Below are 16670 nucleotides of genomic sequence, written 5' to 3' on the forward strand. Positions count from 1 at the left end.
TGCAAATCTAATGCCTTTCTCGTATTCAGTCTCCTAATTACTTTTTCATCCTCACCACCCTATTTTTGCTATTTTGGCTACCAATTATAGCATTTATATTAGAAAGTGAATAAAGTGAGTGTTGCCACCTAAAGACAGAGAATTAATCTAAACAGAGTTCCTTTTTCCATCTCGTACAGCCATCATTTTCAAACTTGTTACTTATTTACCTATTGGTTGTTGATGTTGCCATTTCATAAGTCTTTGCCTTAAAATAAAGCATTTATTTAAATTTCTATCATTTTATCATATTAATTGCCTTTTATATATCACTCAAATATAGCATCTTATTATAGTTTGTAACTTTAAAAAGTTTTAAAGAGATCTGTTTAAACCAAATAACTTAGTCATATACCAAACTAACTACTATATCTTAGTTTACCTCTGGAGTGGGAAAAATTACCAATATTTGTTCCCAGGAATGAAAAGCTTCCCTTCCTACAGTCTGTTATCATCAGTCTTTGGTTTTGTGCCTTCTCTGTAATGATATAGGTTTGTTTCTCCTTTATTCTTTGCAGAGTGCTGCAGCAGCTCCCAGTCCAGTGCTAGGAAACATTCCCCCAGGAGATGGCATGCCAGTAGGCCCTGTACCACCAGGGTTCTTTCAGGTACTCAGAGCAACTCTGACTAGGACTGTTAAGGCATAGGAACTCCTGTTCAATTTTATTGAAAGACACAAAGGAGAATGAGGCTATTGTAATCCTTAAAGTAAACATAATACTGTGCAGCCAACTCTTGATTATTCAGAGACCTGTTTTAGTATGTAGATTAGCCCTTCCTTCCAAGGTTTTATTTGTTGTCCAATTTTTATTCGTGTATTTATTTTGCCATTCACTGTTCAAGTAAGAAAGGTAGCTTAAGTGCAGATTAGCCCATTAAGCTAATGTGGTGAAGATTTGGTGGAAGAAAAGGCTAATGGATGAGATTTTAGAATAATACATGGGTTTTAACTATGTAAGCCATCCATATCTCCATAGACCAAAGATAATCAAGATTTGGCTGTGCTTTCACACTATGGCTAAATCATAACCTATTCATTTATCAAAATTATAGGCTATAACAAAATATTTTCATTATAGAATCATTTTTGTGGCTTTTAAACTGAGATTTTTATCAATATCATTATATAGCATAAAATCAGATTTTAAAATGCATATGTTAGTATTTTAAATTTGCAACAAGCACATTTATTTTAGCAAAAGATGATAATGATTTTTTAAATTGCATTACTTTTATGGCATCCACATTTAAATCTGACAGTTTTCTAACCCAAACCAACATAGATTCTGAAGTTTAACTACGTAGTTAATTTTATAACACCCTTTGAGAAAATTAGGAAGAAGTTAGGAGTTAGAGCTACAATTGGAAGGCAGTATGGAAATTAATGTAATAGGCAATATTGTTAATGAATTACATCGGGTACTTATAAACTATTTTGTCACTTTTGTGTTTTGTATTTTCAAGATTCTTGAAAATCATTTGTTGATACATACCATCATTACAGAGTAGATCAATGTACTTATAAATGTGAAAATAGAAAAATAAGTAATTTTCCACAGTACAGCAACTGAATTAAAAAGTCATAATTAGAACTGAGTACTAACTCTGAAATGTAAAGTCCTTTAGGATATGCTTATTTGTCTGGCTACTCTATATTGATATTCAAAGTCTTAGAGCTCACATTCTGTATTGAAGCACCTTAAAATATAGGAACATATAATTAATCACTATTTAAGATAATAAAACCTAACACTTAGTAACTGCTTACTGTATGCCATGTTTTTGTTCTAAATGTTTCACATGTATAAACTCCTAATCTTCACAATAACCTAAGAGTAAAGTAAGTCTTATCATCATTCTTATTGCACAAATAAAAAAACCAAGGCATGATAAGCAGTTTGTACAAAGTCAGAAAGTCACAGGACTGGGATTCAAAGCAAGGCTTTCTGAACTTCTGCCCTTGACTTTACCGTTTAAAGTTCATGCGTGCGTGTGTGTTAGTTGCTCAGGCATGTCTGACTCCGGAACCCTTGGACCGTAGCCTATCTGCCCATGGGATTTCCAGGCAAGAATACTGGAGCGGGTTGCCATTCCCTTCTCCAGGGTATCTTCCCAACCCAGGGATCAAACTTGGGCCTCCTGCATTGCAGGCAGATTCTTTACCTTCTGAGCCAATGCTCATAGTTGATCACTATTCATAAAATATTTCTATCTCATTTTCTGTGCTTTCCTCATGCTAAGGATAGATTGGAGTTAGGGAATAAATCACAAGAGTTTACTACTTACAAGAGCTAGTAGAAGCACTTAAAAAAAAAAGAAGAGGATGAGTTGGGAAAGAAGCCAAATTCTTCCTAGGGTCAAGCAGAGATGTATAAACCTATACATTTTCACCTTCACATTTTGTAGAATGAGCCATTCTTCCCTTACCTGCCTTGTGCCTAAGTCTTGGTAAGAGTAATTGAAACAAAATTAATTTTTGTTTTAATCCAATTAGATAAACATTTGACTCCCAGTAGATGTCAGGCACTATGACAGGCATCTAAACATGAATGTGTTTATATGTACCTTCCTAAAGCTCACTGTCTAACCAGTGAGTCATTATTTAAAATAAATAACTGTAATATAGCAAGATATATGCTGAAACAGAGTAAAGTTCTGTGTTGACCTAGAGACGAGAACTATTAAGTCTGCCTGAACTAGAGCTAAAGGTGGTTTTGAAAAAGTTTTCCAAGAAAACAATCAGAGGAGCAATACTCTAGAAAGTGGGAAAAATATAAGCAAAAGCATGGAAGTGTCAGAATTACCTATGCAGAGGTGTTCAGCGAAATATGAATGGACAATAGAGGAGGGAGGCAGGCAAGAATTCCTGGAAATGAAATTGGAAGATAAACTCTAGCATCTTGGAAAGGGCTTTGTGTGCCATGTAAAGAACTTGAGTCTTTATTCACTAGGCTTGTAGGAGCTGTTGGACATCTTTAAGAAGGGCAGTGACCAGAATTCAAACTATAGGGCAGATTTATGCTTTGTTAAGCACCTATGATATAGTTGTATACAAAATCCCTGCCCTCAAAAACATACACTGTAGTGAATGAGAAAGAGAAAAGGCAATTCAAATTTAGAAAGAAATGGCTAAATGAGTAGTGTGTGTTTAAGCAAATCAGAAGGCCACCAAACTCAATCTTGGGAGAATCATTGTCAGAAAAATATTGCCAAAACAGTAAATAAATCCAAGTTGGCATCTAAAGATGATTAGGCAAAGGAAGCAGGGAGAGATGAAAAGAACATTCCAGGAAGAAGGGAAAAAAAATTATGAAAACCCAGACAAGAAAGCAGAGACCAAATAATTCCAAAAAACTGGAGCTTCATTATTAGCTAAAGAGAGAATGACTAGCAGTGAGGCTCCAAAGGAACCTTGAGGGGCCTTACAGGTTAGTGAAGAGTTTGAGCTTGATCTTAAAGGCAGTGATAAGCTATTGAAGGATTTTAAGTTGGAAGGATGCCTGTTCCTATTTGCATTTTTTTGAAAAATCACTCCAGTTATAGGATGAAGGGAGACTATTTAGAGGGGCTGTTACAGTAATCCACATGAGATTTGATGATAGGGACCACAAAATTTGAGGCGAGACCTCCAATTAAAGATAGCCCATAGACCAATGAGCATAAAGGTTTGAAGGCCAAGACAGTGATCTAGACTACAGATAAAAGTTGCGGGATTGTCATCATATCAAGGACCTGAATCCACAGGTGTAGGCTGACTGTTCAGGGAGGAAGTACAGAATGAGAGAGTAAAGGGATGTATACTTGAACTCCCAAAACACTAACACTCAAAAGAAGAGTGAAGGCAACAGAACCCATTAGAGAGGCTATTGCAGGGGGTCAGCTGGATGGCTGTGACAGTAGCTCAAGAAAGAGGCTCTGTGGACCTATTAATATTTAAGAGCAACAGCAGCAGGACTGGGGAGGAAGAAACAACACATAGTTATGTTCACTAGGCATTAGCTGATTAAACAAGTTGGACTTGGAGAAATCAAAGATGATTCTGAGGTTTCTACTTTAGACCCTTGGAAAACTTTCATGTCTTTATCTAGTTAGGAAAGATAAGAGGTACAAAAAGTTTTAAATATGCTTAAGCATGATAAACGTCATCCCTTTTTATCCAGGGAGACCATTCCAGCTAATCCTTTAAATACTCATTTTCCTTATTCAGGAGGCTTAAGTATGTTCAGGCTCCCTAGAAATCCCTCTCTAAAATACTGGAAAACTCAAGTCATCAAACCTTTTTTTAAAAGCAGCAGTATGTTGTCTTTGGTACATATCATGATGGGCTCAGGGTCTGTTTCCTAAATATCACTATCACTTTCCTGCCCTTCAGCATGATTCTGGCCACAATACCTGTTGTTAATGGAGAGTAGCTGCCTTCTGTAAGTAGACATATCATCAAGACAATGATAAATCAAGGCCACATACCAGTTTTTAGTCCAGCTCCATAGAGATAGTGACGTCCAAGAATTACGCAGAGAATGAAAATAGTTTTGAATCCTCATTCTTAGTGAGGAAGTGCAAAGCTTATTTGGGGACAGTTGGAATGGTACTAGACCAGGAAAGGATTGAGCCTAATAGAATTTAATGAATAAATGGAAGTAAAGAAAGGCGACACTTTATGCATTGAATTAATGCATAAAGCTTCACCATCTTCAATTCTGAGCTTCACTCAATATGTGATCATACCATAAGAAGTACTTTTGTGACCCAATGGACTGTAGTCCACCAGATTCCTCTGTCCATGGGATTTCCCAGGCAAGAATACTGGAGTGGATTGCCATTTCCTTCTCTAAGGGATCTTCCCGACTGAGGGATCCAACCCACATCTCCTGCTTGGCAGGCAAATTCTTTACTACTGAGCCACCCGGAAAGCTCCCCTTTTCCATTATAACTATAGACAAATACCTTACCAAATGAAATTCTTACAAACTCTAAATCTGTGAATTCATAACAACTGCATGAAGAGTCAGTTCATTTCATTTGCTCAGTAGTGTCCGACTTTGCAACCCCATGGACTACAGCACACCAGGCTTCCCTGTCCATCACTAACTCCTGGAGCTTACTCAAAACTCATGTCCATTGAGTCGGTGATGCCATCCAACCATCTTATCCTCTGTCATCCCCTTCTCCTCCCGCCTTCAGTCTTTCCCAGCATCAGGGTCTTTTCCAATGAGTCAGTTCTTTGCATCAGGTGGCCAAAGTATTGGAGTTTCAGCTTCAGTGCTTCCAATGAACACCTAGGACTTATCTCCTTTAGGATGGACTGGTTGGATCTCCTTGCAGTCCAAGGGACTCTCAAGAGTCTTCTCCAACACCACAGTTCAAAAGCATCAATTCTTTGGTGCTCAGCTTTCTTTATAGTCCAGCTCTCACATCCATACATAACTACTGGAAAAACCATAGTCTTGACTAGATGGACCTTTGTCAGCACTGTAATATCTCTGCTTTTTAATATGCTGTCTATGCTGTTCATAGCTTTTCTTCTAAGGAGCAAGCGTCTTTTAATTTCATGACTGCAGTCACCATCTGCAGTGATTTTAGAGCCCAAGAATACAGTTAACTTAGACTCCAAAATAAATATAGTTAATTCCCTATACATTTAATAAGTCCATCCTGGAAGACAGACTCTAGATTAGCATCTGTTAGTGACAGATAATCAACATGGTTCAGACTTAAACCCTTAAACTGTCATTTTTTATTGAAATGGAAGTGCTTGTATTGTTGAGTATGAGCTCAATTAAGTAGAATCAAGGGGTATAGCTGAACATACAAACAAAGGTGTTAGTTTAGTAAAATGAAGCCATTTGAAGTAAGGCACATTCATTTACTTGGAGTCTTTTACCAAAGGAGTAATTTGTATAAGAAATACTATAAATTCTCAGAGCGACCTACCACAGAAAGGGTGAATAACTTTAGAAAAACTTTCTTAAGATGAGGAATCTTGTTACTAGGGTCAGAGGGAAGATAGTCTAAGTGGCCATTTGGCAGTTTTGGTGGAAGGAAATACAGTACTGTGGCATGGTATGAATACACACAACAGGCCCTTTGAACCAAATCTGTACTACGGCTCTCCTGTCCCAGTGCCAGAGTATTATTCACAGGTTTCACTGTATGCTAAGAAGTTTGAGTCATGGATTAAAAGCTTCAGTCTGCTATATATTCATTCTCGTAGCATTCGTACTAAAAATCAGGTAAAATTTGATTCTGTAGTTTTATCAAATAGGCAGCATTAATCCTTGAACCAATTAGATTTTCTTCACATTTGTATATAATAAAATAGTTTAGTTTAATGCATTTATAAACAAAGTTCTCATTCATGTTTTTTTTTAAATAGACTGTTAACTCTGTCACCTTAAGAAGTGTTATAATTTTCTAGATTTGAGCAATAAAAAATCTTCTCTTGTTTATTATAACTTACTTATTTAACTTATTTGTACTTAAATTCATTTATTTATAAACTTATGACTTTTTACAGTTATTTAAACGTATTTATTATAACTTATACTAATTAAAGCATTTCTGATTTCAACAACAAAAAAAAAATCTGGGGACTGAAAAATACTTTATATTTCCTCCTTTCTGCCCTTACAAGAAAACTTTTAAGAAAACCACATCTTGTTTGTATCACTTTAAGTACATCTATAACTTTCATATGAAAACACAATGTAACCTTTTAATAGGTTTAATGTAGGTATCTTTGAGTGTACAACTAATGTGGGATATACTTGTAAATATCTAATTCTGAATTCTGTGTCACCTTTTGTTCATTTTTACCATATACCATATTGTGTTTTGATTTTTATCTTGATCCATTTGCTATTTTCTTAGTCACTGGATCTGTAATCTTTACTGAAAACTGTTGAAAATTAATAATATATTGATGATGGATTATAAATGTAAGGCTTTGTTTGACATGAATAAGATAATATATATACTTGTTGAAGATAAAGTATACCAAGTAATTTAGTTTCAGACTGTGGTGGCCATCCATATTTTAAAATCCAAATTGATCAAAACTCTGATATGGTAGAAAATGTGTTGCAGCACGTTTGTAAGTCACAGTCTGTTTACAGGCAGAGTGTCAGCAATGGTAAAGCGGCTTTGCCATCTAGTGGTGGTTTGCCAGTGCCTCTACTTGTTTGGGTATATTTTCCAAAGGTTCTATTTTTATCAAGACTGCACAGTCGCAAGCTGACCGAATGCTTTGACATAGTAATAACGTAATAAGAAGTACAAACAAATAGAAGTAAATCTCCCCTTTTCTCCATGGTACTGTTATTGGCTAGAAAAAGCTCAGTATAAATGACATTTATAAAGCACCAAAGACAAAAACAAAACTCAGGGTAATAATGATTTCTTAATATTTTAAAGGAAAAAGAGTCAAAAAGGAGAAAAATAGTTAATCTAACACTGCAACTGAAAAGGACAAACAGGAAGAAATATTTTTACAACATTAAATGTTTCTGGAGGTATATATTTATTTGACTTATTTCTGGACATAGCAAGTGAAAGTTGCTCAGTTGTGTCCAACTTTTTGCAACCTTGTGGACTATATAGTCCCTGGAATTCTCCACGCCAGAATGCTGGAGTGGGTAACCTTTTCCTTCTCCAGGGAATCTTCCCAGCCCAGGGATCAAACCCAGGTCTCCCTCATTGCAGGTGGATTCTTTACCAGCTGAGCCACAGGGAAGCCCAAGAATACTGGAGTGGGTAGCCTATCCCTTCTCCAGAGGATCTTCCCGACCCAGGAATCAAACCAGGGTCTCCTGCATTGCAGGCGGATTCTTTACCAACTGAGCTATCAGGGAACCTTGATAACTAAGCATACTCCTCTGCTCTGCTCCTCATATTCAGACTTTCACAATACAACTGTTTTATTACCAGAGGACTTGTTTTACCCTATTATTTAATATATAGTTAGTGTCTATGCCTTACTTCCACATATACTTAAATAGTTCCCTTCTATTATTAAGCTTTCAATTGTCTTCTCTCCCAATGGTTTCCCTTTCTTCTTATCCCTTCTGATTATGTCTGTTTCAGAAGTTAGTCTTAGGAAATACTCTAAACCAAGAGAAACTCTTTTTTCCTTCTCTCCAGAAGTTGTAGATATCATCTTTGACCTCAGGTAACAAACCAAAAGATTAGGAAGTGTATCATTTCTTAATTTGAATGATTACTGAATATCGCAAGTTGAATTGACTTACTGAACTATAACTTTTTTAAACATTATCAGTGTATTTAATATATAGTCTAAAATTCAGTCATTAAGTATAGTATTTCTCAGAATTAAATACACCAGGATATGGAGAGTAGAGGTGGAGAAGGTTATTTACCAAAGTTCAAGAAATAAAGCTGAAGTTTCATTTTCTTAGAAATGTAATTTTGAATCTTTAAAGAACAAGGATTCTAAATACCAAGAACAGAACAAATCTTTCTCTACTATAAAGATAAAAGCAGCCTAAAAAAAATAAAGGTGCCTGACAGCTGCTGGCTTTGATAATGCTTTCCTACAGTTGTAGTAGTAGTCTTTCCGGCCTCAACTCTTAGAACAAATTAAAACTTCTCAGCATGAGTAACTTAAGTTTAAAAAAAAAAAAATTAGTTTCAAACTAAAGACCCTACATTTTGACTAGATGGACAACAAGCAAAGAGGGGAGTACCAGCGGTTTAGAGTCTTTACTTGGGTTTTTCAGTTAGAACAGAATGAAATACTTTGTTAGAAAGCTTACTTTTTTGTTTATTTGCCAAAATGAGTTATTTATGAAAAAGTTAACCTGGCTATCCTAGACCAATGTCTTACTACTGAAAATTCTTCCCAGAATACGTCCATTTTTATTATAGGTCCCTGGGAAACAAAAAATGTATAGCAAATATCCAAAGACAATTTATAACAGAATCTTAGTGTTTTGTTTAATGTTTGTTATAGAAACAAAAACAAAAATGGTCACCATTCCTTGGGGAATTAAAGATCAAGAAATGAATTATTAAATATAAAGTGAAAGTCGCTCAGTCATGTCCAACTCTTTGCAACCCCATGGAATTCTCTAGGCCAGAATACTAGAGTGGGTAGCCTTTCCCTTCTCAGGGGATCATCCCAGCCCAGGGATTGAACCCAGGTCTCCCACATTGTAGGTGGGTTCTTTACCAGCTGAGCCACAAGGGAAGCCCATCAAATATAAATCAAATATTAAATATATTTCAAGTTCCCTATATAGGTGGGATAGACTTGGCCTAAGTATACATTAGAATACCTTCAGCTTTTTGAAAAAACAGCATATCGGACTTCCCTGGCAGTCCAGTGGTTAAGACTCCATGCTCCCACTGTAGGGGGCACGGATTCCATTCCAGATGGGGAACTAACATGATGCGTTGTGTGGCAAAAAAAAAAAAAAAAAAATCACCCTAAAAAAGCTAAAATAACTTATCACTAGATTTTGTTCTGAAATAATGTGTCTTCTGTCTATATCAGAAGTCAACGAACGTTTTCTATAAAATGCCCAGTGGTAAACATTTAAGGATTTGCAGGCTCTGAAGTGACACTGCTCAACTCTGCTGTGGTGTAAAGGCAGTCATAGACACTGTGTAGGCTGAAGAGCGCGGCTACAGTGAAGGACAGGAAAGCCTGGTGCGCTGCAGCCCGTGTGGTAGCAGAGCCGTCCGTCACCTAGTGACTGAACAGCAGCAGCTGCAATCAAACCTTACTTAGAAAAACAAGCCGTGGACCACATTTAGCCTGTGAGCTATAATTGGCCCATTCCAGTTCTTTATGAATATGATCATGACAGTCTGTAAGAAATCTAAAGGGTTAAGACTAAGAGCAGTGTTTCTCCAAGCATGTTCTGTGTAACACTGGCAAAGAGTCCTGGGGGTCACCTGCCTCCTAGTATATCAGAATTCTTGGTGGTGGGGCCATGGTGCTGGAAACCCTTTGGTTTTTGTTCTTCTTCTTCTTTTTTTTTTTTTTTAATTAGTGAGTCTTACAAGCTAAAATTGAGAACAACTGGGTAAGATAGCTGATGACATTCAGCATCAAATATTGACTGCCCCCTCCTTACCCATGCTAGAATTACTGCAGTAATAAATAAGCTAAATAGAAACCCTTGCTCACACTCAACTTAGAGTCCACTATGGGAGACAGTCAGTAAACAAGATAAATATTTAAAAATATAAGACATGTTAGATTGAGATAAAGACTAGAGAGAAAAATGAATCAGAAAAGAACTGACAATGTAGAGGAAATTCTGGATGGATTGGCCACAGAAGGTCTCAACAAGAAGATGCTATTTGAGTGAAGACCTGAAGGAAGTCAGGGAACAAGAATCTGGTGTCTGAAGGAAGTGTTGTAGACTTAGGGAGCAGCCAGTGTAAAGTCCCTGAGTTCAGCACATGACTGGCTTTATCCAGGGACAGCTAAAATGCCTGAGTAACTATAGTGGAGTGTCAGTGGGGAAGACAGATACACAAAATCGTAGGCAGTAGAAAGCCACATCAAGCAGAACTTTGTAGGTCATTTGGGGTTTTGCTGAGTGGAGGGTTTTAGCAGGGTCTTCTTGGCTGCTATGCTGAGATTTGTCTTTTGGAGGGAATGGTGGAAGCAGAGAGGCCAGTTTGGATATCACTACAAAATTTTAACAAGAGGTTATTATGGCTCAAAGGTGGTAACCATGGTGAGAAGTGATTGGATTTTAGACATATTTTGGAGTTAGAGCCAACAGATCTTGGCGACGGTCTGGATATGTGTTGTGAGAGGAAAAGACAAATGAAGGGTGACTGCAAGGTTCTTGACCTGTTCAGCTGGAAGAACAGAGCTGACATTTACTCATGTAAGTAAAACTGCAAGAGGAAGTATGAGAGGAATATCGGAAGCTTAAGTTTGAACTTGTTAAGATTAAGGTGACTATTAGATATTCAAGAGATGTCAAGTAGAGAGCAAAGGTATCAGATCTGGAGTTTTATGCCTGAGGCTTGGGCTTGAGACATTTGGGAGTTATTAGCATATGGATAATATTGAAAGCTGTGAACCTGGATAACATCACCAGGGTAATGAGTAGAGAGAGAAGCATCCCAAGGCTCTGATATGAAGGAGGCAAGAAGATGAGTAACCAGGAAGAAAAATGGGGAGGAGGCGCACATGAGTTAGGAAGAAAACCAGGCACTGTGGGAGCCTGGAAGCCAAGAAGAAAAATGTTTCAAGGAAACAAGGAATGATCAGCTGTGTCAAATGCTTCCGATGGTTCAAATTAGTTGAGGACTCACACCTGACGGTTGGACCTAATGAGGTGGTCACTGGAGACCATGATAAGGCCAGTTTCAATGGAGTGATGGGGGTGACAGTCGCATAAAAGTGGATTCAGTATGTGGCAGGAAGAGAGAAATTGGAGGCAACGAGTGTGTCAAACTCTTTCAAAGAGTTTTGCTCTAAAGGGAAAGTAAGAGATGAAGCGGTAACTGGAGGGGGAATTGGGGGAGGTCAAAGAAATGCTGCTGCGAATGAGTGTTGGCTGTGATAAACTGTCCATCCCTGCCGAGGGACAAAGAAACAGCTCTGCTGGCACCTGTGGGCAGAGTATTGGCTGTTGCCAGGTACTATCTATTATACCCAACTATCAGGTATAATCTTGAGTTTAAAGACACAGTGCTAGGGAATAGAGTAATCGGATATTCTTTGTACACAGAAGGATGCTTATCAAGAAAGTAAAACAATTACTTACTAAAGATACCTTCAACTGTGACTACTGCCGGTTCTCTGTCATTTCTATATTCTATAAATAATCTGACATTACAAATAACTTTGAGATTAGTAATATTTTCTCCATTCAAATTTGTCTTCTCAATTTTATTCTGTACATGTATTCTGTATCTGTTTAAGACTCGTGGTTCAAAATGCATCCGTTAAACTGAAGATGAAGAGGTCACTTCACTTGGTTCAATTTGAATTCTCCCATCTTGCTTATTTTCATAATGTTTGGCATTAGTCTAATTAGTAAGCTCTAGTTTCAAAACAGACATTTTTGAGCATTAATAATTTCTGTAAAAATCTGTTCAGTAGAAAAGAGTATTCTATCTAGTTTGGACATAAGTAATTTTAAATAGACTTCATGTTTGCAGGTAAGTAACCAAGCAAATATGAAGCATAACATTTCATTTCTAAGGAAAGCACATGTGTGTGTGTGTGTGTCTCTCTCTCTCACTTATATCAGACACCTAGCCCATAGGCAGGTTTCTATAGCAAATGTTATCACTGCTTGTGAATTCAAAAAGACTGCTGCTTAATCAGTAGAAACTTCCCTAGCATATCAAGATATCAGAAGGATAAGAACAACGTAACTTTTTTTTTTAAACCTAATGGTATGTTTAGGTAAATTAAAGTGTCTATCTCCAACACTGTCATCTGGAACTTTAGATGGAAGCATGAATATAAAATAGGGAAAATGCTAGGGAAGAGGGAAATACTTCTGCATCCTTCAATGAAAAATTAAGAGTAATTTTGAAAATTTATTGTTTTGGCATCTTTTTTGAGTCAGCCTAATGCTTTAGCCTGAATTATAAATCTTATTTATTTTCATACCCATGGTGATTTTTTTTAAACTATATAATGTGGGTTAATCTGTCCTTGTGACTTGAGTCAGTGATAGGAGGCAGCACAGAGCTAAGTTCAGCTTATATAGGACTCTAGCTACTTGTCCCACAGACACCAAAAAAAGTGTCTTTGTGTATTTATGAATATAAATTGATCTAAAACAGTTTATTAATGTTTTTACAGATTGTATTCAAACTTCTGTTAGTTGATTAGACCAGAAGGCAGCTTGGAGGAAGCTTGGTCATTCATAATCGACAAGTCCATTGCCCAAAACCAGTATCTAATATATGGTAATGAAAGCTTGAGAAATTGTCTCATCTTTTTGAAAAGGCCCATAATAGAAGTGAGCAATTTGGATGCTTAGACTAAATCTATATCCAAAGAATCAACCTGCTAATAACTCTGTGCTGAATTGGATTAGTCTTGCCCAAAAAACATCTTACTTTACAGTTATTTTATGTGCGTTAAGTGTTGTTGATGACAGAATATCTAAGATGTATGGAAAATAAACTACATATTTATGCTTATTAGCAGAATATGCCAGCATAAGCATGTCATTTTGTGAGCTAAATTAGTTTAATACTAGTTGGAATTAAGATGTGTTAATCAAGAGTGTCTTATCCACTGGGGTGTCAGTAATGTCTGATGGAGATTTTCATGAAAAACAGAAAAGGAACTGAACAAATTAAGATATATGAATTGTAAAGTAACTTTGAAGAAATTCAGTTGATGTATAATTTATGCTTCATTACTTTTCCCAGAAAAATCATGAAGCATCTCATGGAATTATAAAAATGGGAACAGTTTCACTATATGTGCAATGGCAGAAACAAATGTACAAGTCACAACACTGATGCTTTTTTCCAAAATAATATTCTCAATATTATTTATTATTAATAGCATATGCTTTCAACTCATCACAATTAAGGAAAAATATTTACTTCTCAGTGAAATATCAAATAGCAAAATAGAGAATAGAAATCTATACAGGAGAATCATATAAAGAGAACTGAACTAAACTAAAAAAATGGACACAGAATGAATAAAAAAGGTAATGTTTAAATTTTTTTTTTTTTTGTTTAAATTTTAAGACAGTGTTTATGCTTGGGATAAAAATCTCATAATGAACATATTTTTATTACCTTTATAGGACTATAATTATAACCTTCTATATTTATCAATTTTAAAAAATTGTGTTCAAGACACTTTTTTCTGTTGAAAGATTCTAGAATAATTTTTATGTCACAGACTTTTATATTATTTCTGTGTGTCTGCCTAAAACAGTACATAAAAAATACCAGAAGATTAATCTGTCTCAAGTCATCTGCACAGGACCAAGTAAGGTAGATATTTGATCTTTATGTAATATAGTTACTGAAGATAACCCATATTTTCCTATTTATCACTTTGTACCTTGTGTTTTTGCCTAAATATTGCTGAAAGCAAATTACTTTTTAGCAAATAACCGTTTTTCTTACACATTTTTGCACTAAAAATGGTTATGTTCCAAAGACAATATGATGTTAAGAAAGGAGAATGTTTAATACTTCTACACAGTGCCCAGCCTCTTCTTAATGCAAAGAAAACACGTAAGCTAAAACATTGTTTCTAAGACCTGAGGCTTATAGCTCTTTGAATATATTTAAGTCTAAAAAGAATAGAGTCTCATGTGTACATGCAGCACTCTAATAGACAAACACCTCCACTGAAATGCCCCACTGTATGAAATTGGTGGCATTTCTCATAGCTGGCCTCCACGTCAGAGAAAAAAATTAGTAAGTCATCATACCTTTTTTTCCTCCAAATCATACATAGATTAACCTGACATCCATATATACCAAAAAGTGGTTACTAAATCCTGGCACTCTGTAAAACTGCTTAAGAATCACTATTTTCAACCCTGAAACCCCAGAAACAGGAGAGAGTTTCAGACCTTCTCAGTCATCTTAGAAAGTGAAGTGAAGTGTTTGCCTCTTTGCCACCCCATGGGCTGTAGCCCACCAGGCTCCTCTGTCCATGGGATTTTCCAGCCAAGAGTACTGGAGTGGTTTGCCATTTCCTTCTCCAGAGGATCTCCACAACCCAGGGATAGAACCCGGGTCTCCCACATTGTAGGCAGACACTTTTACTGTCTGAGCCACCAGGGAAGTCATCTTAATCAGAAATTATCTTATATGTTGTTAATGTGGATATTGTCATTATAACTAGATAAGGTCTTGTGGTCTCCAACACTTTGTTCCTTACCTACTTTTATTAGGTCCTCTAAAAGATATGATTTATCCTACATAAACAAGCTGAATTTTCCCCTCTAAAAATATAAGCATTTTCTCATTAGACAACCAAATATAATGTGCCAATACTGTTCCTTACCCTTTGCAATTATTTTTAACAAGACACATAAATTGGCCAGATGAGATTTTATAGAAGAGAACCAAACTTTATTACACCTTCGCTGGTTTTTACAGTCTTTCATCAATGTTGTTCACTCAGTCAATGAGCCAGCTATGGAAGCAACCAAGTATTTATTGAATGTGACTCTGCAAATTCTCTCTTATAATGTGCGAACTGCTTCCTTCCCTTTTTCCTGAACCTCATTATAAGTTATCACATTATAATGAACAGTTTCATTATAATGATAATACTCTTCTCCTAACCTGTCTTCTCTTCCTGTATTCGACTTAAAAATAAATAAATGAACTGAAGATAACATGTATTATCAAAGAAAGTGAAAGTCGTTCAGTCATGTCGAACTCTTTGTGACCAATGGAATTCTCCAGGGTGGAACACTGGAGGGGGTAACCTATCCCTTCTCCAGGGGATCTTCCTGACCCAGGAACCGAACCGAGGTCTCCTGAATTGCAGGCAGATTCTTTACCAACTGAGCTATCAGGGAAGCCCTATATTATCAAAACTCTACCAAAAATGTTCAAGGATAGAGCTTACTAGATTTATTTTATATTTCTGTTGAATTTCATCTGTTGAATCAAGAACACATGCTAATTACTACTTTATGTGCAACTTAACTTGATTACTTGAAATACCATTGTCCTTCCAGCTTTTCAAAGTTGAATGGGAGCAAAGATAAAGAATTGTGCATTAAATGAAGGGTTGCAAGGTTGCTGAGGGGCCTAGGAAGAAGTGCCTTGTCAGGCATTTATGGTCAGTTGGTCATAAGAATGTAGTCTGTGTACCTGCCTTTATTCTGCAATACAAAGGTATTACTGTAGTAGGATGTTATATAGCTCTAAGAAAACTAAAGTGGCAGTTAAGAAATTTGACCTTTGGTTTGCTTTTGCATAGAATGAGGAGGTTGACCTAGTTAAGTCTAAAAACTTTTTGCTGTAAAATGTGTCAAAAAGGATATTGAAATAAAAATTCTTTAAATCAGATTTTATTAGAATCATACAATTACAGAACTTATAAAACTTCATTTGAGTAGTTTTGTGAAGTCATTTTTTAAGTGTGTATGTATTATGTATTTTTTAGATTATTTCCTACGTTCATATTTTCTTAAACTTTGTAGTTGTGTATATTTCTTTGTCATTTAAAAATACTATATTTTCAAAAATAGAAGCAAATTTTGCAGTTTTATCCTCAAAAAAGTTCAGTATTTTAAATTGTATAACATACCTCTGACTTACAAATTTTCAGAGTTGTAAAGTGTCCTAAATGTTAGATTTGTTTATACTAAAGAACTTAGTAGTATTATCTTCATCATTGATTTGTTCTAAATTGTGCTCCTAAAATAAAATGCAGTATATAGAAAATGCTTAAGATGGTATTTTAAAAAAGCTTTTAGCTTTTTCAGTAGTTTTTAAATTTTCTTTATTATCAATTTGCTCTTAAAGATCAAGAGTTTCAAAAGCCATGTTGAAATATTTAAAATAAGGTGATTTGTACATTGCTACATCAATTTTAAGGATTCTTAGAAATACGGGTTTTATTTCATGGATTGATTACCTTGACATTAAGGTACTTGCTCTGATCTGGTTTTGTGCTCTTTTTCTGA

At 35.9% G+C, this 16670-nt stretch overlaps 1 protein-coding gene across 4 annotated transcripts in view; it reads left to right on the forward strand.

Annotated features, from left to right (window-relative positions):
* SSBP2 (single stranded DNA binding protein 2) overlaps positions 1 to 16670 on the forward strand; it is a 315215-nt gene that overhangs the window by 219112 nt on the left and 79433 nt on the right. For 2 of the 4 annotated variants that reach the window (XM_040239441.1, XM_040239442.1), the window contains exon 5: positions 558 to 647. The exons of the other annotated variants lie outside the window; for them this stretch is intronic. In XM_040239441.1, the coding sequence (XP_040095375.1) occupies positions 558 to 647 (90 nt within the window). The remainder of the gene's footprint in view (positions 1 to 557; positions 648 to 16670) is intronic. 4 annotated transcript variants of the gene reach the window in all.

This window comes from Oryx dammah, unplaced genomic scaffold (genome assembly GCF_014754425.2).
Source record: "Oryx dammah isolate SB20612 unplaced genomic scaffold, SCBI_Odam_1.1 HiC_scaffold_5, whole genome shotgun sequence".
Lineage (NCBI taxonomy): Eukaryota > Metazoa > Chordata > Mammalia > Artiodactyla > Bovidae > Oryx > Oryx dammah.